The sequence below is a fragment of the Trematomus bernacchii genome, unplaced genomic scaffold (assembly GCF_902827165.1).
Source record: "Trematomus bernacchii unplaced genomic scaffold, fTreBer1.1, whole genome shotgun sequence".
Lineage (NCBI taxonomy): Eukaryota > Metazoa > Chordata > Actinopteri > Perciformes > Nototheniidae > Trematomus > Trematomus bernacchii.
The window spans coordinates 15,403,726-15,424,898 of NW_022987720.1; the positions used below are offsets into that span (position 1 = coordinate 15,403,726).

Consider the following 21,173-nt stretch of genomic DNA (forward strand, 5'->3'; position numbering starts at 1 on the left):
ATCTGACCAATCAGAGCACAGTGGGCTCATAGGGAGGGGGGGGCAGGAGCTCCAAGAAGCCGTTTAGGACAGAGAGTGAATACACATACTATACAGAGATGCTGTATGAGAAAACCAATGTGAGTTTGGAACATTGAACAATGTAAATCTATTCTAGTAGACCTCAACAATGGAATTATGATCAGTAGAAATGAGGTCATGAGACCTTTAAAAGTAACTTGCTGATTTGAACTAGGCCTATATGAAAGTCTTGTTCTCTGTTTGACTCATAGATCCTACAGGTTGACAGATCAATTTAGTTTTTAAGTGCAATGATACATGTATAATACTCTTTGCTTAATACTAATACTCATCATTTGTACCACATATACAGTATATGAATATGTAGTCAGCAACAGGTGTGTAGGTCCCTTTTATCAGGAAGTCCATGAGAACAAACAAGGAAAGGGCGTTTGCGTGGAAGACATTTTGACATGTCAAAGTATGAAAATCTTAAGTGGTAATAATACTCCATCAAGCTCCTGTTCGCTGACTGTTACACTGTTGCGGATTAATCACTTAAATAAAACAGAGACATTGTGAAATGCATTAATGTCATTCAAGGTGCTGCAGTAAAAGACCCTGCTTCATGTCCAAAAGGTGCAGATGTGCAGACACCAGCAGCTCCTGGTTCTCACCCTCTGGTGCAGATTCCTTAGCTTGTTCTCTGTTGCATCCCATGGTCACCTGAAGGCCGTCTTGGCTCAGGAAAATGAACAACTTCTATAAAAACATATCTAAAATACAAAGCTCATCCTTGGGAACATTTAGCACATGTACAGCTTGTGTCAGGGCCTTCGTCTCTTATGTTCCTAAATACAGACGAACCCACAACCCTTCAGGTTCAGTTCCTCTTGACACACATGAATCACTCCATCTCGCTTCCTCTTACATGGTCTGTAACCCTCAGGTTTTTCTTTCACCCAAGATCGATGAGGTGTCCATCGATGCAGTCATCTTCTGCTCGTCGACTCCGCAGCCATTCCTCTCTTGCTTTCTTCACTTCTTGGCCATAATAATCATGAAGTTTGCTGAAGTCCTCCAGTGGATCAAACCCAACCAAAGGCCATTCCCCGTACAAAGGTGCCGGTCCATTAAGCGGTGTAACGTGAGCATTTCTCCTGGGCCACAGCTTAGGGGACTTTTTAGCCACCACTTTGGGTGGTGTTGACTGTGTTTGTAAAACAGGGCAGGCGCTGTAGCTTCTCCCCTCCCGGACCACTGTTGCTCGGCCCTGCACAGGCAGGAAGTGAGTGGGCTGTGTGAGGGCACTGAGAGAGGAACTGTGACGAGACGCACCGGAGCCTTGCTGCTGTTTAGCTTCTGCAGATGGAAACAGGAAATTAGTTTAGACTCTTCATAAAACAAATGAAGTGATACACATTTATATAAAAGCTTTCGCAGAGGAATAGTTTGACATGTTATGTTCATTTAGTTTTAGATAATGAGATTGATAACACTGTCCCTGTTAACGCAACAGGGGGAAATGGGCAACAAAATGTGTCTTCTAGTCCAACTAAATGTTTGTAATACATCTATTAAATCATCACTAGGCCTTCAAAAAAGTTATTAAATACATTTCTGAAGTCTTTGCTTGTTGCCTAATTATTGCTATAGCTTATACTCCTCAATAGAAGGTAATTATTCTTTTTAACAATTTGTAAAACTTCACAAGATACTGAAAGAGCAAATCATAATGCAGGCAATGAGTAAAGAGTTATTTTGAAAAGAGTTTTTAACCATATAGAAATATCTCTTGGTACCAATAAACAGACCACACACCTTCATACTGCCTCCCCAGGTCTCTCACCAGCAGGGAGAGGTAGCAGTGGCTGGCTGAGAGCAAAGCTTTCACCCAGCTCTCCTGAGTCTGACCGTCCCCGGCTGCAAACCTGTATGTTTTCAGTCCGGGCCCTTCAAACACCAGGGAAAAGGCAAACTGTCCTTCAGACTCAGAGCGCCGGACCGCACAGCCCTCCAGCACAATGACCCCCAGCAGGTGTCTGTCAGCGGGGCGATCCTGGTAGAAGAGCAGGTTGGCCTTCAGGACAAACCACCGCCGCTGGTAGGTGGCATTTCTCTCTTTCTACAAAGAAACATGGCAAAGGAAAACTGGATTATTACATTTACCCTTACAAGGAAATCAGAATTTATGATTTAGTTATATCATGTTGTCTGTGTTTTTTGTTCATCCAAACCTTTTTGAAAAGGTATCCTTCTTTATCTACCGGAGAGGTGCATGAAAGGTAATGGGTCAGAATCTTCTCATGGAGCTTCATCCCACCACCTGAAGAAGAGAAAGTGATTTAACATTCAGGGCATAAGATATAGAAACTCCCTGGCATGTATACATTTAATAATAACTCCAGCTACAATAAATTCTCACTTTTTTATTAAGTTAAATTCAGTACATCTTAAATATCCTCAAACTATACTTATAATTAAGGTTTGAAAGCAGCTTCGTCCATGTAATAGACAATATCATTACTTAAGGATTAAAAAGTATTCTTTGAGGTACATCTGTTTAGTATTTCATAATACATAATACATAATACGTATATGCTTATTTAATCTTAGTTATTTATATTCCTTTTACTTAACAAAACTATGAAAGGTGTAATGCACCCACCATGTTGAAAACAAGTGGAACCTGCAGGCCTGTATGAAGAAGAAGAATTGGCCCCATCTAAATCAGCTATAACAGTTAGATACTTCTTAGGTACGGATGCGTCAGTAAAGGAATGAGCAAAACAATTGAAATCATCCAATAACCTGGTTTAAAATAAGAGCTATAGGGTTTTCACTTTCAACTATATTAATATTCATTATGCTTGAGGTTTAAAAGCCTCTGTCAGAGTGACCCCAAGTTAAAGCAGGACCCTTTACTTTAAATACTAATGTAATAGTAAAATACTACAAACTGCAATAATGTATAAGTTATAATGACAATACCAGTAGCAAAATTAAAGTAATACCAATAAAAACATGTTCCTCCATAGTTCTCATAGTGACTCACACAGCAGTGACAGAATAGAAAACAGTGACTCCGACTTACCTCTGCCAATGTTAAATCCCTCACAGGGTCACTTTACCCTTCCACACAGTCCTTACATTATTAACATTTACAGATTCTCTTCTCAGGGTCCGCAGAGTTTCTAAGCAGAAAGCTAATTGTTCATCAGTTCGTTGCATCCAGAACCAGACAATGTTTGAATATAGTTTCAGGTTACTAGCACTGGTTCTCCCTCGGGTACGAGAGGATGAGTGTTGAAATATAAATAACTCGCCCCACTTCCTGGTAACAAAATCCTGACATATTATATTCTCTCTCCTCTCCGCTTGAGTCTACCCCGAGCTGCCTGGTGGATCAGCCGAACCAAGCAGTCGCTGATAAGAACTGCTGGAAGTGAGATGCTGGATGTTGAAGTGAGATCTGATGTATTTTCATCGGCCCTCTCACTTCTGCATTCTGTGTCACTTTTCTTGATGTCAGTTGAGTGTTATTTTAAACTATAATGGTGTGTAAAGCAAATGTTATTTGGTGAATACTGACGATTCAGTCAAATTATCTCAATGTTATACCCTGATCCTTTGCTCTGCATTTAGCTCTAAAATTCTTATATAATGTAAGGAAATATGGGCATTACATGACCTTTGGATTGTGCCTCTACATTTCTTTGCTTGTTGTTTCTATTTCTGACACACACTTATCCTTTGTATCCTGAAGGACCCCAAGTGATTCAAAGTCTAAATGAGTTCAAGGTGAAGAGATTTACAGGGTTTATTATACTGGGGAGTGCGTCACCGCAGCCTCAATCGAGAACTAAAGGTTAAACTTGAACGCCAATAGTTTCAACTCATATTCATGCAAAAATAAGTGTGAGATATAAGTACAAATGTGTGCTCACCTAAGATAAACTGTACTCTAGACAACTATGGTTAAAATGCACATTTGAATTTTGAATTTTGACTTTTGACTTTTGAGTGTGGGTTACACATAAGTTTTATCATATGTCCCATTCTAAGAGATACACTTAGACCAGCAAATTCTTATTATAAATCCACTATTACCAAAGGTACTCAAATAAGTTATTTGAGTACCTTTATTTTAATTTAATTTTTTTTCAAAATATTTGTAGGCTATTGGTTTTTTGCAGACATGACACTTTCAGCACATTATACATAGTACAGGACAGTTTGTCTGTTAAAGGAAATAAAAATACCCATCCCCTTTGAGTACCTTAATTGACAGTTTCTAGACATTGTATCATGAACTGCCTCCAGTTTATATTTGAGAACTTTTAATCCCATATGAACCTTTCAATAGTTTGAGATTCACTGGCCACTTTTGTCTTTCCAGAATTCCGCCCGATGTTTTTTCACAAATGTTGGTATTTTATTTTTCCCTCTGAAAAATACTACATACTTTGTGGTTAGTAGCCTGTACATTTTTTATATTTAGTTTAGTTTATTTATTTATAGTGTTGTGGACAGTCCCCATTGATGAACTGTCACAAAAACAGTAAATGGAGCAGCTTTAGCCGACATGGCTAATTTCCTCTGAAAAACACTACATACGTTGTGCTTAGTAGCCTGTACATTTTTTATATTCATTATTATTATTTCCGTATGTTGCAAATAAATATCACCGTCATTCCGAATGTGAACCAACCTCCCCAACAGGTGGTGGCGGTAATGCCCCGGTCTGTCATCTACCAACCAGCATTAACATTGAGAAAGAGAGGAAGAAGAAAACCATAGAAGAAGAAAAGAAAACGAACGTCGTTTGAATTCATTTCAGCAGGGTTTGATCAATTTTTCAGCTAAATATCAGTTTATTTGTCATATCAATTTAATATGCAGGTTGAATTGTACTAGTTTACTTCATGTAAACCTGCCTCTAGCCTGAGGGTGGACTGTGACCTATGCTTTTTCTTGTTGTTTACACGCTGCGTGTCTACTTTGTTGGCTAATGTTTTAGCAACGATGCTAACATGAGCTCTGAGGTTACCGCTCGTATTCACAACGTAAACAGGATCTAAGTAACACAGCCACCACTGTTACAGCCACTTCTGAATAATAAGAGCCACTGTCTTGTCTTCTGTAGAACCATGCCGAAGAGGAAAGTAACATTTGAGGACGGGGAAGGGGAGATAGAGCTGGAAGAAGACGTCCCAAGCAAAAAGGTTCAACCGTCCCGTTCACATCATTGTTTACAAACAAAAGATCGGATTACATCCCACTCAAGTAGCGTATATCACAAGTCAACTTTGTATTCCCTTAAAAAGCCTCGTTGTCATCCAAGAAGGGTTTTTAATAGTTTATTTACCTTCAGAAGTAGAATGTTTTCAAACCATAAAGGAATATTCATCTTTTAGTTTTACAGAAGAACCAACACATTTTGAGACACATGGGTTTTCATTAATGTAGTGGAGTATATATTTTAATGTTAATAAGATTCCTTTGGAAATACTCAGGTTAAGTACAATTATCAATTTCAAATGTAAGTCTTTATGAACGGACATGTAGTGTGCCTTAGAGCCAGATCAACAACATTGTTATCAGAACACAAGTTGCTTAAACTAGCAGGAAAATGTTACTGAAATGTTCAATTATGTTTTAATGCACATTTTTAACTCTTTCCCTTGTGCTTGAACCAGACTTGTGAGGCTGTTACTGGACCAGGTGCTAGGTTTAAGGGCAAACACTCCCTTGATAGCGATGAAGAGGATGAAGGGGAAGACACAAAAATCACCAACAAATATGATATGCTGGCCAGTGATGACGTGGAGGGTATGTCTTGTTTAATTGTTGAACTATGATATGACTTATGCTTCAAGTATACATGTATTGAATAAACAAAAAGGCACATACACTTTTGCTTTTATATTTCCATGTTCTTCTAAAAAAAAGTTTGACCACGTCTGCTACATACTAGGGCTGTGTTGAATGTCATTTTGAAATTGTGTTATTTATTCTTTTGAAATGTTTAGATCAAATTATTCCAAAACAATTCTATACAGCCACCACAAAATATCTAATTCTACAAATAGTATAATAATACAATTTAAGTTCAGCTAAATCTCTATATACAACTGGGCAGAATTTAAACAATATTGTATTCCTACAAAAAACAAAGTGCAGCATTCAAATGTTAATTTTGAATTTTGAAAGACATTTTAGGGATTATGCTTCAAATGAGTTGGTTCAGCCTTTCTATATACCAGTGATATGTGTAGTGTGGAAAGTAAATATTTTGTCTAAACATGAAGCGTCATTAAAGATGTCACCTTAAACCACACTCACTATGTCTTCAGGCCAAGAGGGAGCAACAATCGACTATGACGAGGGAGTTTCTATTACACCTTTCAACCTGGATGAGGAGATGCAGGAAGGATACTTTGACTCTGAAGGAAACTACTTCGTCAAAAAGGAAGAAGAGATAAGAGACAACTGGCTTGACAACATTGACTGGGTATGTTTATTTTAGGGATATTTTCTTCATCTCTGAAAACCTTTCAAGCACTGTGTAATAATATAAGTCGCTTCTTCCAGGTGAGAGTAAAAGAACAACCTTTCAAACAAAAGAAGAAAGGTCTTGGAGCGAAACGGAAACGCAGAGTCGGTGATGAGGATGAGGCTGAGGAAGAGAAACAGAGGGAAGAGAAGCAGGCAGGCCAAGCAAACACTGAGGAAGCAGAGGAGATGGAGGAGGAGGAAATGGAGCCTGCAGAGGACCCTCTGGCGTCCTTCACACAGCACCAGCTCACTGAGGCTGTGGTCGAACTGTTGCATCCTGGGGAGACGGTTGCCAAGGCGCTCCGGCGGCTAGGAGGCCTTGGAGGACGGAAGAAGGGGAAGCTGAGGGAAGACAGTAAACCCACAGAGGAGGCAAAAAGAGACACAGAGAAGCTTGACAGACTCACAGCATTAGCTGACAGATTGGTTGGATCTGGGATGTTTGAGATCTATCAGCAAACATATGAAAAACTGGCCTATTTGATGAAAAGCATGAACAGCAAGCGCCCAGCCGTGAAGAAGAGCCCAGGTGGTGATGGAGAGGAAGATGAACTGGACATGTTCGCAGACAAATTTGACGAGAAGAATACAGGCAAATCAGACGAGGAAGAAGACAACACAGGTTTTTCAGTTTTACTGGTATTCATTTCCCTTTTTAAATAGAACTACATTTCTTGTTTTGTTAAATTCTGTTTTGTCTTTTTCAGTGAGTGACGGGGTGATGTGGGAGTACAAATGGGAAAATACGGATGATTCCGAGGTTTTTGGACCCTTCAACAGTCAGCAGATGCAGGTATCCTCTTAAACCCATTTTGTTTTAATGACAAAGCAGTTCTTACGTGTTTCGGTTACTGTTTGGGTCATACCCTGGTTAAGGATTCACGCTTTGGTGTGAGTCCGGTACAGCAAAAAAACAACAACTTCGTATTAAGGCAGAGATTCAACACAATCCTCTTGTTTGGGACGGAAGTAGCAAATTACTGACAACTGTGGTGGAGTTATTTCATTTAAAAAATAAAGAACATTTCTCATATTTCCATTTCACACTTTGCAAACATTGAACATACACTTTTCCCAAAAGGGAACAGGTCACATTACCCAATCGAACTGAAAAGTATTTCCTATGATGTAATACTAAGATGTCATTGAGAATTCCAAAAAAAGAGAGAATAATAGAAAGAGAAAAGGCACAAATGATAATGTGCATTAGGAGGAGTGCTTGAATCAGTTCCACACGCACAAACTATATAACTTGCACCTGTACTGATGCAACCTAATTCAGGCATTTACCTTTATGACTATTTCTTCTCCTCAGAACTAATGTACGTGCAAACTTAATTGTAAATCCCATTATGTCTTGAGATTATTGTGCTCCAGGTTGGTTCTACCTTTAGCCTCAATCTCCCCTGGTTGGTTCTAATCTTCTTGTCTGTTTTCCAGGGTTGGGTGGATGAAGGCTATTTCAGCACAGGCGTTTACTGCAAGAGGATCGACCAGGAGGGAGCGCAGTTCTACAACTCTAAGAGAATCGATTTTGAGCTGTATACATGATTTGTGTATAACTGCTAATTCATTATAATCACAATCACTCTTGACAGTCATCTTTTGGCCTAAGCCCGTCTTCTGTCTATTCAACCAAGGATTTTGCGTTAAATATGTAATTTTAACAGAGGCTTTGTTTTCTGTACATTGTTTTTAAATAAATGACTCATGAACGTGGTGTTGCCATAAACCATTTTATTCTTTTTTTAACTAAGGTCAGTAAGAATTGATTTAATTCTGGTCACTGAGTAAAATATAAATCGCTGTTCCACGTGACTTTCATTTGCACATTGACATTTATGGCTAATTCTTTGTTTTACACTTGTTTACCTACTACTGTTAATGTAAAATGTACTACTGTACTAATTTGTAAATTTAACCGGCATCATTTTAAACATCAATATTGAATTGCGATTAGTCATAAAAAATGACAAAAAAAGATAATGTGAACATATTTAAAAGAGATGAATCAATGGGATGCTAGGCCGCTTCCAGGTTCAAGGCTTGCCTTCATTTTTAACCACGTAATGATTAACACAATTAAACATATTTTAAATAATAACTCTTAAAAATGTGACTAACAATAGTAGTAGAAGGAGGCATCAAACAGGAACATGGCAACATGCCGTGGAAACCTGCAAAAACTGGAGATGAAGCGGTGGATTCCGAGTTATCACATGCATCAATGGGAAATAAATAAAGTAGAGCTGCTCTTGCTGTCTGGGAGTCTACCTCACTAAAACACTGATTTAATGTATACATGTGATATATCCTTACATTTTCACGTGTGATTGATAATTTTTCATTTCAACTGTTTTATTGATTTTTTTCTAATTATATTTAAGTTCATCATCTCCAGTTAATCAATTAAGTGTCTAAAAATATTCTAGGTCACCCGAGGACATAATAGAAGACTCACTTTTTTAATTGAGTCTTTTATCAGCGCTCTTTCACCATGCCATCCACCTACGACGTTTCAAAGTCTTCTGTCATTGGTCAGAATTCAACACGTCTTGTGATTGGATGATCTATCTGTCTGGATGTTAGATTTGTATAAACGGATACGTTTGTAGGGCGCCGTCCGGCATGTCTTGTTTACGGTGAGGTCGGAATACTTCCCTCAGTCCAGCCAGCTGGTCGTTTCTGGTAAGTTTGTTCACTGTGATTTAGCAATAAAACCTGCAAGCAACTGAACTGCTAAACCAATATGTGCCTAGTTACCTCATAGAAAACGTTTGAGCGTTAGCAGAGATGACAGCTACCGGTGGCTACGGCTATTCCCCGGAACAGACACTGTTAACTGTATATTACACACTGTGTGAATATCGGTGTTAGCCAAACCATGCAGTGTTAACCGAGAGTTACAATGAAGCTATGCTTAGATGTAGCGCTTAACGCCAAGGTGGTCGGCGCTAATACACTTTTTAAAAACATATCCGTTGTATACAATACAACACATTTCGCTAACCTTTCCATTTGTTTGCTTAGCCCCAACATAAAAGTTTGAATGTGAAACAGTGCCCCTTCCAGCATTTAGACCTAGCCCAGTGTTAATCGAACCAATCGCACCTTCTATTTGATTGAAAAAATGCAATGAAATAAATACATATTTAAATAGTTAGCAGCTTAGCTTTTAAGGTTGTTAGTCCAACGTTAGATGTAGCCAACCTTTTGCCAAAGAAAGGGCAAGTTAACTAATTTATGTGCCAACGACAATGTCTCACATACGCTCAAATCCAAAACATGTGTTTGTGTAGTCTTTTTTTCTCTAACCTTTTCACATCATACTGTATTTTTCCGAGACAGTATTTATTTATTTTTGGACTAAACGAGACATTTGAAAAAATCATCTTGAGCGAGAGAAAAATGTGAAGGCCATTTTCAAATTGAGTCAGTTTTTTATATTTTATCTTGTGATTATTTTTTGAAAAAGAACCAGGTTTGAAATCAATTATGTAAATGAGAAATCTCAAAAAGGAAATTACTAAAATACGTTGTTGCTCATTTCAGAAGAAACAACCATCCCAGAGGTCAGAAAAGTAAGTGAATGTTAAAGACTTATTTTGAAGTGCTTTAATGCTGATGTGATACCCTGCATGTTTTTTTCTTGTTATTTTCAGAAAAGGACAGACACGGAGAGAAAGAGCGAGCAAGGGGATGTTGACTTATCCCTGTGACTCGCTCCCTCAGATAGTTTGTCCAATGGATGAACATGCTATTCCCTCCAACAGTTTCTGTAGTGCACCCCCCCACAGTGAACCTCCTCCATCTCTCCTCCCCCTTTCCTCCATCACTCCCAGGTATAGTTGTCCTAGCACCTTTTTCTTTTGCTGTGAGTCTATTTTCCTCTCCTTGCTTTGTGACACTTTTTTTCACAGTTTTGGACTTACGGATTAAACGAGTACATCCTCTGGAAACTTTTGCTATTGTGACGACCCCTCCACACCACGTGGGGTGCCGTCTGGTTGTGTGTGGGTGTTTCTCAATCGCGAGTAAAGCTGCTTCAGAGCCACTATTTCAAGCATACTACGTCATCGAGTGCCGCCGAAGTACTGTTCCAATCTCCAGCATACTTGGAATTCTACCGAGCCCGGCGTACTACGTTTGGAGAAATATCGAGGCTGCACATGAGTAGACTCCGCGGTCTTAAAATCCCCACAATGTTTTGCGCACGGACCAATTTCCCCAAATCTGTGGCGGAAGATGTAAGGCGGGGCCTCTCATATGACGAACATTATATCATACCCCTCGTCTCGCCTCCCCGCTTTATGTTGCAGCCCAGGAGCCGGGTTGTAACATATGGGGGGAGGCGAGACGAGGGGTATGATATAATGTTTGTTTATTCATAACAAACAAACAAACAAATAAAAGGAACCAGCAACAGGTCCCTGACGCTGGCACGGGGAAAGTGCCCAGAGAAGAACGAGAGTGACGTATCCGGCTGGGCTCATCTTGAAGGCTTCCGGCCAGGTGTAGCTCATCAAGGCTTATGCAGCTCGTCACACAGGTGCAGCTCGTCAGGCAATGGAACCTGCAAACACAAACACACACACAACCAGACGGCACCCCACGTGGTGTGGAGGGGTCGTCACACTTATTTGTTACATTTTCATTTCCATCAGTTGTTATACTAGGAACATATAGTTTTCATCTGTTGGACTGCCATGCATCATTCAAACTTTGATGTTTTTCATTATTTGGTGACAGAGTTCTGACACCTGTTGGCAATTTAATGGATTTGCTATTCCCTCATTTTCACTAATGGTGTATCTCTTTCTTCTTAACAAAGAGCAGTGTGCAGAACGTTCAGCTAGCAACTACTCTTTTTGATGGGACTCTTTTGACGGTTAAATAGATGAAGCGACGGCAGGTCATATTGGCTGTCACTGCTTTAGTTAACGCTGTCTGTAACTTGATGGCAGACTAAAATAAAACGTGGCTGTTGTCTGTGTCTGTGCTCAGCCAAAATCATGAGGTACTTGAAGCATCACTCTGCAATGCAAGCAGAGTTTTTTTTGTAGTCCGCAAGAACTCCAACAGTCATACATCCTCTCTCTAGCTTATCGCTTCATGTTGATTCCTGAAATGTTTCTAATAAACCTATCAAGTCAGTAATTTAACTCAACAACTTCATATTTATTATTAAGTACCTTCAAAAATTGTAGCGTGTGAAGAATAAGGTAAATCATAACTAATTATGAAAGATCCATAAGGTTGATTAACTGAATATCAGTAGATTCCTAATACTAAAGGACTCGGATTGGGACATCCCTATCATAAAACCTGACCCCCTCCTCATCTTTAAGACCTAAAGTACTGTTTTTCTCACTGTACTTAAAACAAAAAAGACTTCATATTGACTTGATTTTCTGAAAATGTTTTTAAACATTCACAGCTGTGTGGATAATGGAATATCTGGACACGGGAGGAGTGGCCGAATTCAAGAGATCAAAGCACAAACCCCTGAAAAGCAGAGCCACACAGACAGCGGAGCAGCTCAGGAATCATCCAGACTGGATCCGTCGCCCACAAAGAAACCAAGGGAGAGTGCAAACATGGTAGGAGTTTAAAAATAAATAATCTTGGTTCAGATCATTCATGTTACGACAATCAAATGAGTAACTGTTTATGCATATCTCTGGTTTGTAGGTGTCGCAGTCCGAGCAGTCAAGTATTGAAGGCACACATGCACTGAAGAAACAAAACGAGGTCAGTGGCATTTCTCCTTGCTCTAGAGGTTTCCACACTCGACCCTCTCTGTGTCTCTGTTGGTCTTCATGCCCTACTTGGTGGTGTTTTTTTATGTAATGCAGCTTTCTGTGTCTAATCTGTGCAGCAGCTTGCTGTACGGCTGTGTATGTCAACATTGGAGACCTGTACAGTGAGCAGGGTGTGAGGGTTAATTGAGGGATTGTAATCCTCCTTCATGGTCTACTGCATCTGACAAGAAATCCACTGTCTTAATGTGACCCACTAATGCGTAAGGGGGATAGACTAACAATGCGTTGTATTTGTCTTCTTGTTTTGCAAAAAGGTAGAAGTGAATGAATACCAGTTTCATATATATCAAGTTAATTAATATGTAAAAAATAACTTAATGTCCTCCATTCTTTTAACAAAATTTGATCAAAATAAGCTTTTTTGCTAATCTTAAATTAGAGCACTGAAATTCAAATGTATATAAATATATACTTTTTGTTTTATAATGAAAGAGTAGCCGATAATACATTTTCTAAACGACAGCCTTTGTGTTTTATTGTTTAGTTGATTTTATGAGAAAGGACTCTAAACTTTGTTGTGCTTTTTTCTTTTTTTTCCAAGGATGGATTTGATGTCAGTTTAACAGCCGAGCCCCAAAATCAGTAAGTTTGAAATGTTTACTTTGAAGTTTTGACTTATCTAGAAAAACTGCTTGCCAACATGTTCCTTTTATGCATGTGCTCATTTAAATTGTATTAGTTAAAAATATATATTTTCAACACTTGTGAACAATAAGAAACAGTATTTAAATAACATTAATCATGGTCAGAATATATAATGCAGGCATACTTTGAGTAGTTTTCCATATGACCTATAACATCAGGCCAGATAAAAACAGGCATAGATTTTTGAATGTTTCAATAAATAAAGAACTCTGACCTTGTATTGACACTAAACATATATCAAAGTTTTCATGAAACAACTATATGTGGGTGTTGTTATTTGACATAACAGTAATGTTTCTTATCAGTGGAATGTGTTTTGAGAGCCTAATTTTCCTTTCCGTTTTTGTAGACCTGGCAAAAGCCCACGAAAGGAACCAAACGTCTCTGCTGCGGACATTGAAGTGGAGCAGTTTGTTGAGGACACCACACAGAATCCTGACGCCACTAAATCTGACATGGGCGCATGCATGAAGGGATTGGCTGTTGCTCCGAAGGGATGGGTGATTGGCCCCTTATTTCAGTCGCTCAAATCAAAGATGGCCAGTTTCACAGAGATAGTGATGAGTCCTGTTAAACTCTTCAAAGCTATTATTCCTCCACCATGCACGGACCATCCAGACAAACTCGATGAGTGTGAGCTACAGGCCGATCCATCATCTGATGTTGAACACTCGGAGCAGAGCGGTACGCTTCATCCAGACGCACAAAGCGAGAATAGGAATCCGGATGCTGAAGATGATCAGCAGAGGCTCAGTAAAGTAGAAGGTTCACAAAACACAGAAACTGCTGCTCTTAAATATTCAAAGAAATTACTGTTTGATGTGGAGTTGCCAACACACGGCTCTGAACAGGCAGATGAAAGTGCAATAACCCAAAAGGAAATAAGCTCTCCTGATGCTGTGCCTTTGCAACACTGTCCCTTACCCTGCATTGTTTCTGAGGAAGATGTCAACGGAAGTGCCTCACATGATTCCAATGTCAAGTTTTCTGGTGTTATGGAGGACCAGAGAGGCAATGTGACTGTCCAGCGTAAACTACTGCCTAGGAAATGTACAGTTAATATCATTTGTAAAGAAAGAGTAAAGAAAGTTGCCTCTAAATCTTCAAAATCCAAAGTCAAGAAGGAAGAGTCGGAGGTTAGTGATGAGCAGGTTTCTTTCATGAATTCTGTCAAATCAAACAAAACGGATTCCGTCTGTTCTACTCAGCCTGACACCGACTGTCCTCAGCTTGGTCATGTGGATGAAGGCAGAAGAATAGAAGTTATGGTTCGCCAAACACATCATAATAACTTAAATGACGCAAATGGATTGACACTAAGGCCTTGTGTGAATATTCAGCAGCTGGAGTGTGGACTAAGACCTGAAACTTACTCCGTTTCAACTCTTATCCGAGCAAAGAGGGGTGTGGAACTGGACTGTGATTCTCAAGAAGCCGTGAAGAAGAAGAGATTGACTGCAGATAAATCTAAAAAGGAAACAAAAAGACAAGAGCTTTTAAATGTTGCCTCAGAAGGTGGCCTTTTGAAACCATATATAAATGAAGTTGTGATGGCAAATCCCATTGTAGATAAGGAAGAGCCACTGAAGCCTGCTAGGAAAAGACAAGCTGCTTCAAAAAGAGAAAATAAGAAAGGAAAAGTAGGACAAGAATTACAGCCTGAGTTTAACACACAGACTGATGCGATGTTGGTTTGCTCTCTGGATGAAATCACAGGTGTGTCAGAAAACAACCAAAAGGGCAGCAGTCGCACGGTGAAGCCAACGGGTGGCTCCTGCAAAAAACTAAAGACAAGGTCAAACAGTAAGGAACTAGAAACCACCCCTGCAAAAGAAATTGAGCAGGAACCGTTATCAGTGGTCTTTGTCCGTCCTTCTATAAAGCCCCTCCAAAGCACAAGCAAGCGCAGGAATATAAACGACAAACCACTAAAACGGAAATCGCCAACCCAATCGGGTTCAACTACAGAAGCAGACAGCACTTTGGTTACTACCTCATCAACACTATCAATGAAGCCTTTACAACTCACACTCGCAGATCGGAATAACGGTCAGGATGATCAGAAAGAGGAGAGCTTGGAAAAGGAACTGAAGCAGCCGCCCAAACGATCCAAAAAGGCTTTAAAAGTGGCTGATAAGTCATCTATGTCAGCTGGGAATCAAGAGACAAAGCAGTGTGTCAATAACCTTCATTTGGTAGCCAAAGAAAACCAGCCTAAACAAGGCAAATGTAAAATCTCAATGGACCCTGTATATTTTGAAATGACTCCTTTTGAAAGTATTCAACAACCTGTTTCTTCATCCTCTCAACCTAATGGAGACGGTAATGTACAATTGGATATTGAAGTTAACCATGTTGTTGAAGGGAAAGACAGGAGTGCTGCTTCTGTGTCAGAAGAGGTAGAGGCCAGTAACCAAAGCAGAGTGACTGTGTCTGGGCTAAGGTCTAGTACAAAAGGGGTTCACATGAAGCCAAGGAGAGCAGAAAACCAAAAGAGAAAATGCAGAGTTTTGCAAAGTAGGACTCTTAAAGGTGAGGAGGGGACAAACTGCATCTCTATGGACGATGCAGACCTGGCTACAGCGAGTTCCCGCTCCTCAGGGAACGGCACCTCAACGCGCCTGTTTCGCAGCTACTCTTGTCCAGAGATCCTGTCCCTTCAACCTGACGACACGCTCTGGACTTCTACTCTGCACTCCCCGCAGCTCAGCAGGATCCGCTCCCCACACCAGCCCCTAGCCCCCCACACTCCTTCTGTCCATCATTCCCAGAAAGACCGGCGGCGGGCTCGTCGACACACGGTCTGCAGCGTAGAGGTGGAGAGGGAGATCGCCCCCCTCTGCCTGCGTAAGGAGGTGTACCCGTCCAGAAGATCTCTCTCTTCTCTCCTGTCTCCCAGTTTTGCACTTTCTCCCAGCTCCTCCCTCTCAGCTCTTGCTTCCTGTTTCCTCTCAAGCCCCTTGGCTTTCCTTTCCACGAAAGTTGACAGTAGAGGAGCTGCAGTCAGCCCCAGCACGTCCGTTTCCTCCCACACCTCCTCTTTTCCTTTATACCCATTCATATCCATCCAAAGAATCGACGACTTTAGAGCTCCGTTGGACTTTAGCAGCAGGTAAAACGTTTTTTCACTTGATGATGCCAATGATACTCAAATGTGTTGATATAAATTGCTGCACAATGAGTACTTTTACTTTTGATACTTCAAGTACACCTTGCTGATTAACAAAATATAAATACTTTTACCGAAGTAAGGTTTTGAATCCAGAGCTCTGACTTTGAGTGGAGCATTTTCACTGTGGTATTAGTACTTGTATCAATGGTTCTGAAGAGTGTTTTCACAGTTGGCTGGTATTTACTATCATCTTTTTCGCAGTGGGAAATGTGACATTGAGAGAAGACGCCAGAGTAAAGAGGAGGATGACGGCGAGGGCACGAGCTCATCCAGTCAGGAGTTTGAAGATATAGGGTTGAGAGAAGAAAAGGCCTTTTCAGATTCTGAAATCAAGGTATACATTATTTAACATGCGTGTAGTGACATCTTTAGCTAAAAGTATAGAAACGGATTTAGATTCAGTTAACTAATCCCCTTGTTCATGTTCGCAGGTGGTGCAAAAACGTGAGGAGCGAGGGAAGGTGTCGTCTATTAGAATTCGGAAAACTTTACCCAAACCTCAGAACAACCTGACCCCAATGGGCCTGCCCAAAGCCATCAGGTAAATACTCAAACACATGGAGGTTCACTCTAGACCTTGGGAACAGTATGTGGTACAAATGACCCTAAACCCCACACAATGTTTACATACTCACTGATTTTGGTATTTAAAAGGCATCTCACTGCCTTCATCAGCAAATGGAGCTGACTCATTGGGGTTTTGTACAACCAGCTTTAAAAAGTCAAGCAAAAGTCACTGCCTTTACATTGGGTGAGCGTTTGAAAGTAGGTCAAATACTATGAGGCCACTCTGCCATGCCATTGAAAGTTAATTTGTCAATACATGCGTGTTGTTTATTGAACACTTTGATCAACATTCAGACTGATTGCTATGTTTGTTTTTCTTCTTTGTCACATCACAGGCCGAAAAAGAAGGAGTTTAGTTTGGAAGAAATTTACACCAATAAGAATTTCAGCAAACCTCCTGACGGGTAAGATCAACAATACAGCACCGACTGTCATCGCACGTTAAATGATTCATATAAACACAAATACACACACACACAAAATATGTAATTCTAAAAGGTAAATGAGTCATGAATTGGACAACAGCATAACAGCTTTACATTTAACATTTTGAACAGTGAAACAAAATTGTATTTCTGGCTCTACGTTTAGTTTATGGACTGTTGAGTGCAGAATCAAAATCTACCAAAGCCATTTAATTCTGATTTTAAAAAAGAAAGAAAAGAGAACTTTTTTTTTTTTAGTCTTCAAGATGCAAATGTATGAAGGGCTTAGTTGAAGCATTGCTGTGAACACTTGTATATATATATTATTAGAAAATGTCTTCATATTTAAACTTCTAGCGCCACTCAAACCATATTTAAAGGGATTGTTTCGTATCAAATATAAGAAGATCTTTGGTTATTATGATTGTTTATGATTGCCCCTGCACATCAGGCAGGCCTCCACACTGTCTGCTTTTAAAGCGCTTCTTAAAACCCACCTCTTCTCCTTAGCGTATTCGCATCTTTTAGATTGTTGCTTTTATTGCTTTTAAATTGTCTATTGTAGGGCTGTGCGATTATGGCAAAAATCATAATCACGATTATTTGGGTCAATAATTGATATCACGATTATTAAATACGATTATTCATTGACTTTGAAAAAATCCATTTATTGAACTTTAAACTTTAAAACAAATACAAATAATAATTTGAACAGTATATTTTTAACTGTTGATTACCCTGAACGTATAATTCAACTGAAAAACCAATACAAAAATAAATAAAATAAATGATACATTTAAATAAATAATATCAAAATAATAAATACCAATAAACAAGATCAACAAATATTTTGGAGCACACTTCCACAAGCTACTAAACATATATAAATATGATAAATACAAATAAATACAAATAAATGAGACTAAAATTAATTAGATCAAATATGTTGCAGTGCACTGTCACAACCTAGCAAAGCAAAATAATTGTTTTTTTCGATTATGTTTTCGTAATTGTGGCAGGCCAAAATCGTAATGGCGATTAAAATACGATTAATTGCACAGCCCTAGTCTATTGTTACTTGTACTTGTTTTATGGTGTGTGTGAGCTGTGCTGTGTGATTTTTGTTTGTTTATTTGACTGTACAGCACTTTGGTCTGGAGGTTTTAAAGTGCTTGATAAATCTAAACAATACAGCTTTATTTATAAACAGATTATGTTCAAACTTAAGAATTTAAAATCAAGTATAGTTCAAATCAGGAATAATCTTTACCTTTTTAAAGATAACTCCAAACCTTCAAAAGCAGCTGTCAGCAGGACCTTGTCCACATTGAATTATAGGAATGGTTTAAGTGTACTTTATTTTGTCACCTTTCCCTGTGAACACACCCAAAACCTGTGCAGAGTGGATTTGTACTCAGCTAGTAAGGCAAGGTTTGACCACAGGGTGGCACCAGAGGAATCATTCTTCACTCAAATCAGTTCCCAGTTATGTGAAACACAATAACTACTCCTTAACAACTTGTTACATTCCCTTAACTTCCTCAACTCACTTATTAATAAGACTTTCTAACTCTGGTTTCAGCCGACTGGAGACCATTCTCGAAGTGCCTCTCAATCGCAAAAATGGCTCAGAGTCCTGGTTCGGCCAGAGGCGATTCAAACGTTTTATGGAATTCTTGGATGCCGGCGAGGTCCGAAGACCGAAGAAGCCCCTTGTTCGTGTCGGAACGTCAGGATATTCATCTTCCAGGAAGAGGCGAGGGGCCTTTGCTAGAGACAAGCCGCCCCTCAGCGTGCAGGACTCAGACTCCCTCCTTTGTGCCAAGCTCCATCAGCTGAACCTGTGGTTGATCCATGATCAGAACGACAGATGACAGCTGCCTCTGAAAAGGCAAAATCACTGCGAGATCATTCTGTTAATACGAATATTCCGAATGCATTTCCAGCATGAAGATTCACATGTGAATTGTTCAGCTCTTTTGTTGCCAGCACATATGATTGTTGTTGTGAAGTAATTCTTTTAAGAATAATGTTCTGTAATGTATATGTAGCCCTGCGAGGAGAACAATACATCATAGCACCAGAAATGTGTTGCCTCATAGAAGTTGGTTATAAACATGGTAATCGCATTATACATGGCATTTTTGTCATTAATGCACTTAAACCTTGGCCGTCCATTTTCCCCCCCGACAGCTTTCCATCTGACGAGTGAAACTGTCCATAAACAAATGTTGCCAGCCTTAAATTAAACACTTATACAATATAATACACTTTTCAGTATAACCTACTTTTTCTTTCAGACCCAAAGTTGCAAATCTGTACAACCTCCCTGGGTAAGTCATGACGCCGTTTTGTTACACTACCCGTTTTCTTTTCTAAAAATGCAAATGAAGTATGATTTTATTTTTGCATTGTTGTGTTTGAGAGAAAAGCATTGCAACATATTGGTACTCCTTACCTGACTTTCAGCATTATTGCAAGTGTATCCATAAAGGCAGCTATTCTTTATTGATGCTGAATGTAACTTTAAAACATGCCAGCAAGAGATTTGTATTGGCTGTAGCCAATCTCACAACCAGTATGTAGTCATGTCTGTTTGCAGGCGACATGTGTTAATCATTCTACTTTGTAATGTTCTTAGCAATATTTATCAATTGTATTTGTACGTTCATGGCAGAACAGGGTTTTTCTTGTATAAAATAATGACTAATAGTGTAATCAACAGTGGAGGTGTTGAAATTCCACTGCTGGCTTTATTACGTCCTGTTCTCTCTGGATTGATTTTATGGTGTTGAAATGTGTATTGGAAAAGTAACTTCTTTATCTTTGTGTGTATTTTCTTGTGGCTGCCTTAACTGTAAGACGTTCTCTTTTTATATAAGTGTTTTGTAGGTGTATTTGTTATCATCATTTAAATGAGGAACTTTCAAGCAACTCTTAGCACAAAAGTTTTTATTATGAAATATTTCTTTTTATATACATGTATAAAAGTACAACATATTGATACATTTGACATTAATAAAAGTATTACGGTAACAATAAGATAATGCTGGCAACAAGCGCAGGGTCTTGTTCTGATGTAGCGCTGCCATGCCATTTTATTTCCTGCAAGGACCCCATCCTTGATGAACGAGTCCCTGTTCTCCACCTTTTTAGATTCACAGATTTAAGTAATGTATTCACTTCTGGAGTATCTGCAAGTATATACGGTATCTAAGAATGATTTTATTGTAATGGCATTTAAGGTGCAAATATATAAGGATTGGGTCATTACTGGGGAATGACATTTTCTAATCTTTAATATATAATGTAAATGTGTCATGTAGTGCCATGTCTCAAAGTGAATTTTATATGGTCATTTAGATTTAGAATTTTCCAAATGTTCTCATTGTTAAATAAATATTAAAGTATGGGTAAACAAAAACAAGTAAAAGCTGTTTTTAAGTGTTGTGTAAAAAATATTATAAAAGGTTGAGAAGTAAAAAAACTGGGACACTTCGTCAGCACAAGAAAAACTAAAGCTGCCTTTTTGTGTAACCAGTTTCCTCATATCTTCATGGATTATGTTTGTACTGTCCACTGTCTGTCAACATCAACATTCAAAGTCACTCTTATCGTTGTCTTCTGTAGAAGTTTATCAGAGTTTGTCATTCTTTCAGCGTGACGATGTATGAGACGAAGGCCATCAGTATGGGAATTGAAACCAGAATAGCAAACCATACCACGATGGAGATGATGCCACATTTCCTTGCCCGTTTTAAGAAATGATTTCTCTCTTGACCTGTAGTATACTCAGCCTGTTGAAGTAAGGACAATTACATTGAATGTAGTGTTATATCAGAAAACAGTCAAAGAAAACTAGGGGTGCACTTTGAGAGCCAAGGCTAAATATCTTATCTACCAATGTTAATGTATCTGCTCTGTGATTCGAATCCTAATCCAAAATGTAAATGGCTCTGCCACCAAGTTACTTGAAAATCTAGC

At 39.1% G+C, this 21,173-nt stretch overlaps 3 protein-coding genes across 5 annotated transcripts; 2 read left to right on the forward strand and 1 right to left on the reverse strand.

Annotated features, from left to right (window-relative positions):
* Window positions 1-119: 119 nt before the first annotated feature.
* On the reverse strand, window positions 120-3,444 carry zgc:153733 (uncharacterized protein LOC556313 homolog). Its single transcript, XM_034143343.1, has 4 exons — window positions 3,095-3,444; window positions 2,238-2,326; window positions 1,822-2,125; window positions 120-1,362 (listed from the first exon to the last, which is right to left on the reverse strand). Exons 2-4 carry the CDS (start codon window positions 2,316-2,318, stop codon window positions 959-961), a joined length of 789 nt encoding a protein of 262 aa, XP_033999234.1. The 5' UTR covers window positions 2,319-2,326; window positions 3,095-3,444; the 3' UTR covers window positions 120-958.
* Window positions 3,445-4,733: 1,289 nt separating this feature from the next.
* cd2bp2 (CD2 (cytoplasmic tail) binding protein 2) lies at window positions 4,734-8,278 on the forward strand. The gene is made up of 7 exons (XM_034142810.1): window positions 4,734-4,844; window positions 5,147-5,225; window positions 5,700-5,832; window positions 6,357-6,514; window positions 6,595-7,180; window positions 7,266-7,351; window positions 7,999-8,278. The coding sequence occupies exons 2-7, from the start codon at window positions 5,151-5,153 to the stop codon at window positions 8,107-8,109; spliced, it is 1,149 nt and encodes a 382-aa protein (XP_033998701.1). The 5' UTR covers window positions 4,734-4,844; window positions 5,147-5,150; the 3' UTR covers window positions 8,110-8,278.
* An 887-nt stretch (window positions 8,279-9,165) lies between these two features.
* prr14 (proline rich 14) lies at window positions 9,166-19,908 on the forward strand. Of its 3 annotated transcripts, none has more exons than XM_034142807.1 (11): window positions 9,166-9,246; window positions 10,111-10,139; window positions 10,221-10,400; window positions 11,996-12,158; window positions 12,250-12,309; window positions 12,922-12,962; window positions 13,375-16,137; window positions 16,399-16,531; window positions 16,629-16,738; window positions 17,100-17,168; window positions 18,772-19,908. In XM_034142807.1, the coding sequence occupies exons 3-11, from the start codon at window positions 10,258-10,260 to the stop codon at window positions 19,061-19,063; spliced, it is 3,774 nt and encodes a 1,257-aa protein (XP_033998698.1). In that variant the 5' UTR covers window positions 9,166-9,246; window positions 10,111-10,139; window positions 10,221-10,257; the 3' UTR covers window positions 19,064-19,908. The 3 variants fall into 3 exon arrangements, with proteins under 3 accessions (XP_033998698.1, XP_033998699.1, XP_033998700.1); XM_034142808.1 differs by having other exon boundaries at window positions 10,111-10,130; XM_034142809.1 differs by lacking the exon at window positions 10,111-10,139 and having other exon boundaries at window positions 9,188-9,246.
* Window positions 19,909-21,173: the final 1,265 nt, after the last annotated feature.

What these genes read in the sequence shown, in the direction of transcription:
- zgc:153733 (XM_034143343.1), bottom strand. Translation starts at nt 2,318, where the DNA reads ATGAAGCTCCATGAGAAGATTCTGACCCATTACCTTTCATGCACCTCT. An exon ending in AAGGATACCTTTTCAAAAAG is followed by an intron (nt 2,126 to 2,237) that starts GTTTGGATGAAC and finishes GTTTCTTTGTAG; the next exon opens with AAAGAGAGAAATGCCACCTA. An exon ending in CCTGGGGAGGCAGTATGAAG is followed by an intron (nt 1,363 to 1,821) that starts GTGTGTGGTCTG and finishes TTCCATCTGCAG; the next exon opens with AAGCTAAACAGCAGCAAGGC.
- cd2bp2 (XM_034142810.1), top strand. Translation starts at nt 5,151, where the DNA reads ATGCCGAAGAGGAAAGTAACATTTGAGGACGGGGAAGGGGAGATAGAG. An exon ending in GGCTTGACAACATTGACTGG is followed by an intron (nt 6,515 to 6,594) that starts GTATGTTTATTT and finishes CGCTTCTTCCAG; the next exon opens with GTGAGAGTAAAAGAACAACC. An exon ending in CGAGGAAGAAGACAACACAG is followed by an intron (nt 7,181 to 7,265) that starts GTTTTTCAGTTT and finishes TGTCTTTTTCAG; the next exon opens with TGAGTGACGGGGTGATGTGG.
- prr14 (XM_034142807.1), top strand. Translation starts at nt 10,258, where the DNA reads ATGTTGACTTATCCCTGTGACTCGCTCCCTCAGATAGTTTGTCCAATG. An exon ending in CAAGGGAGAGTGCAAACATG is followed by an intron (nt 12,159 to 12,249) that starts GTAGGAGTTTAA and finishes TCTGGTTTGTAG; the next exon opens with GTGTCGCAGTCCGAGCAGTC. An exon ending in CACTGAAGAAACAAAACGAG is followed by an intron (nt 12,310 to 12,921) that starts GTCAGTGGCATT and finishes TTTTTTTCCAAG; the next exon opens with GATGGATTTGATGTCAGTTT.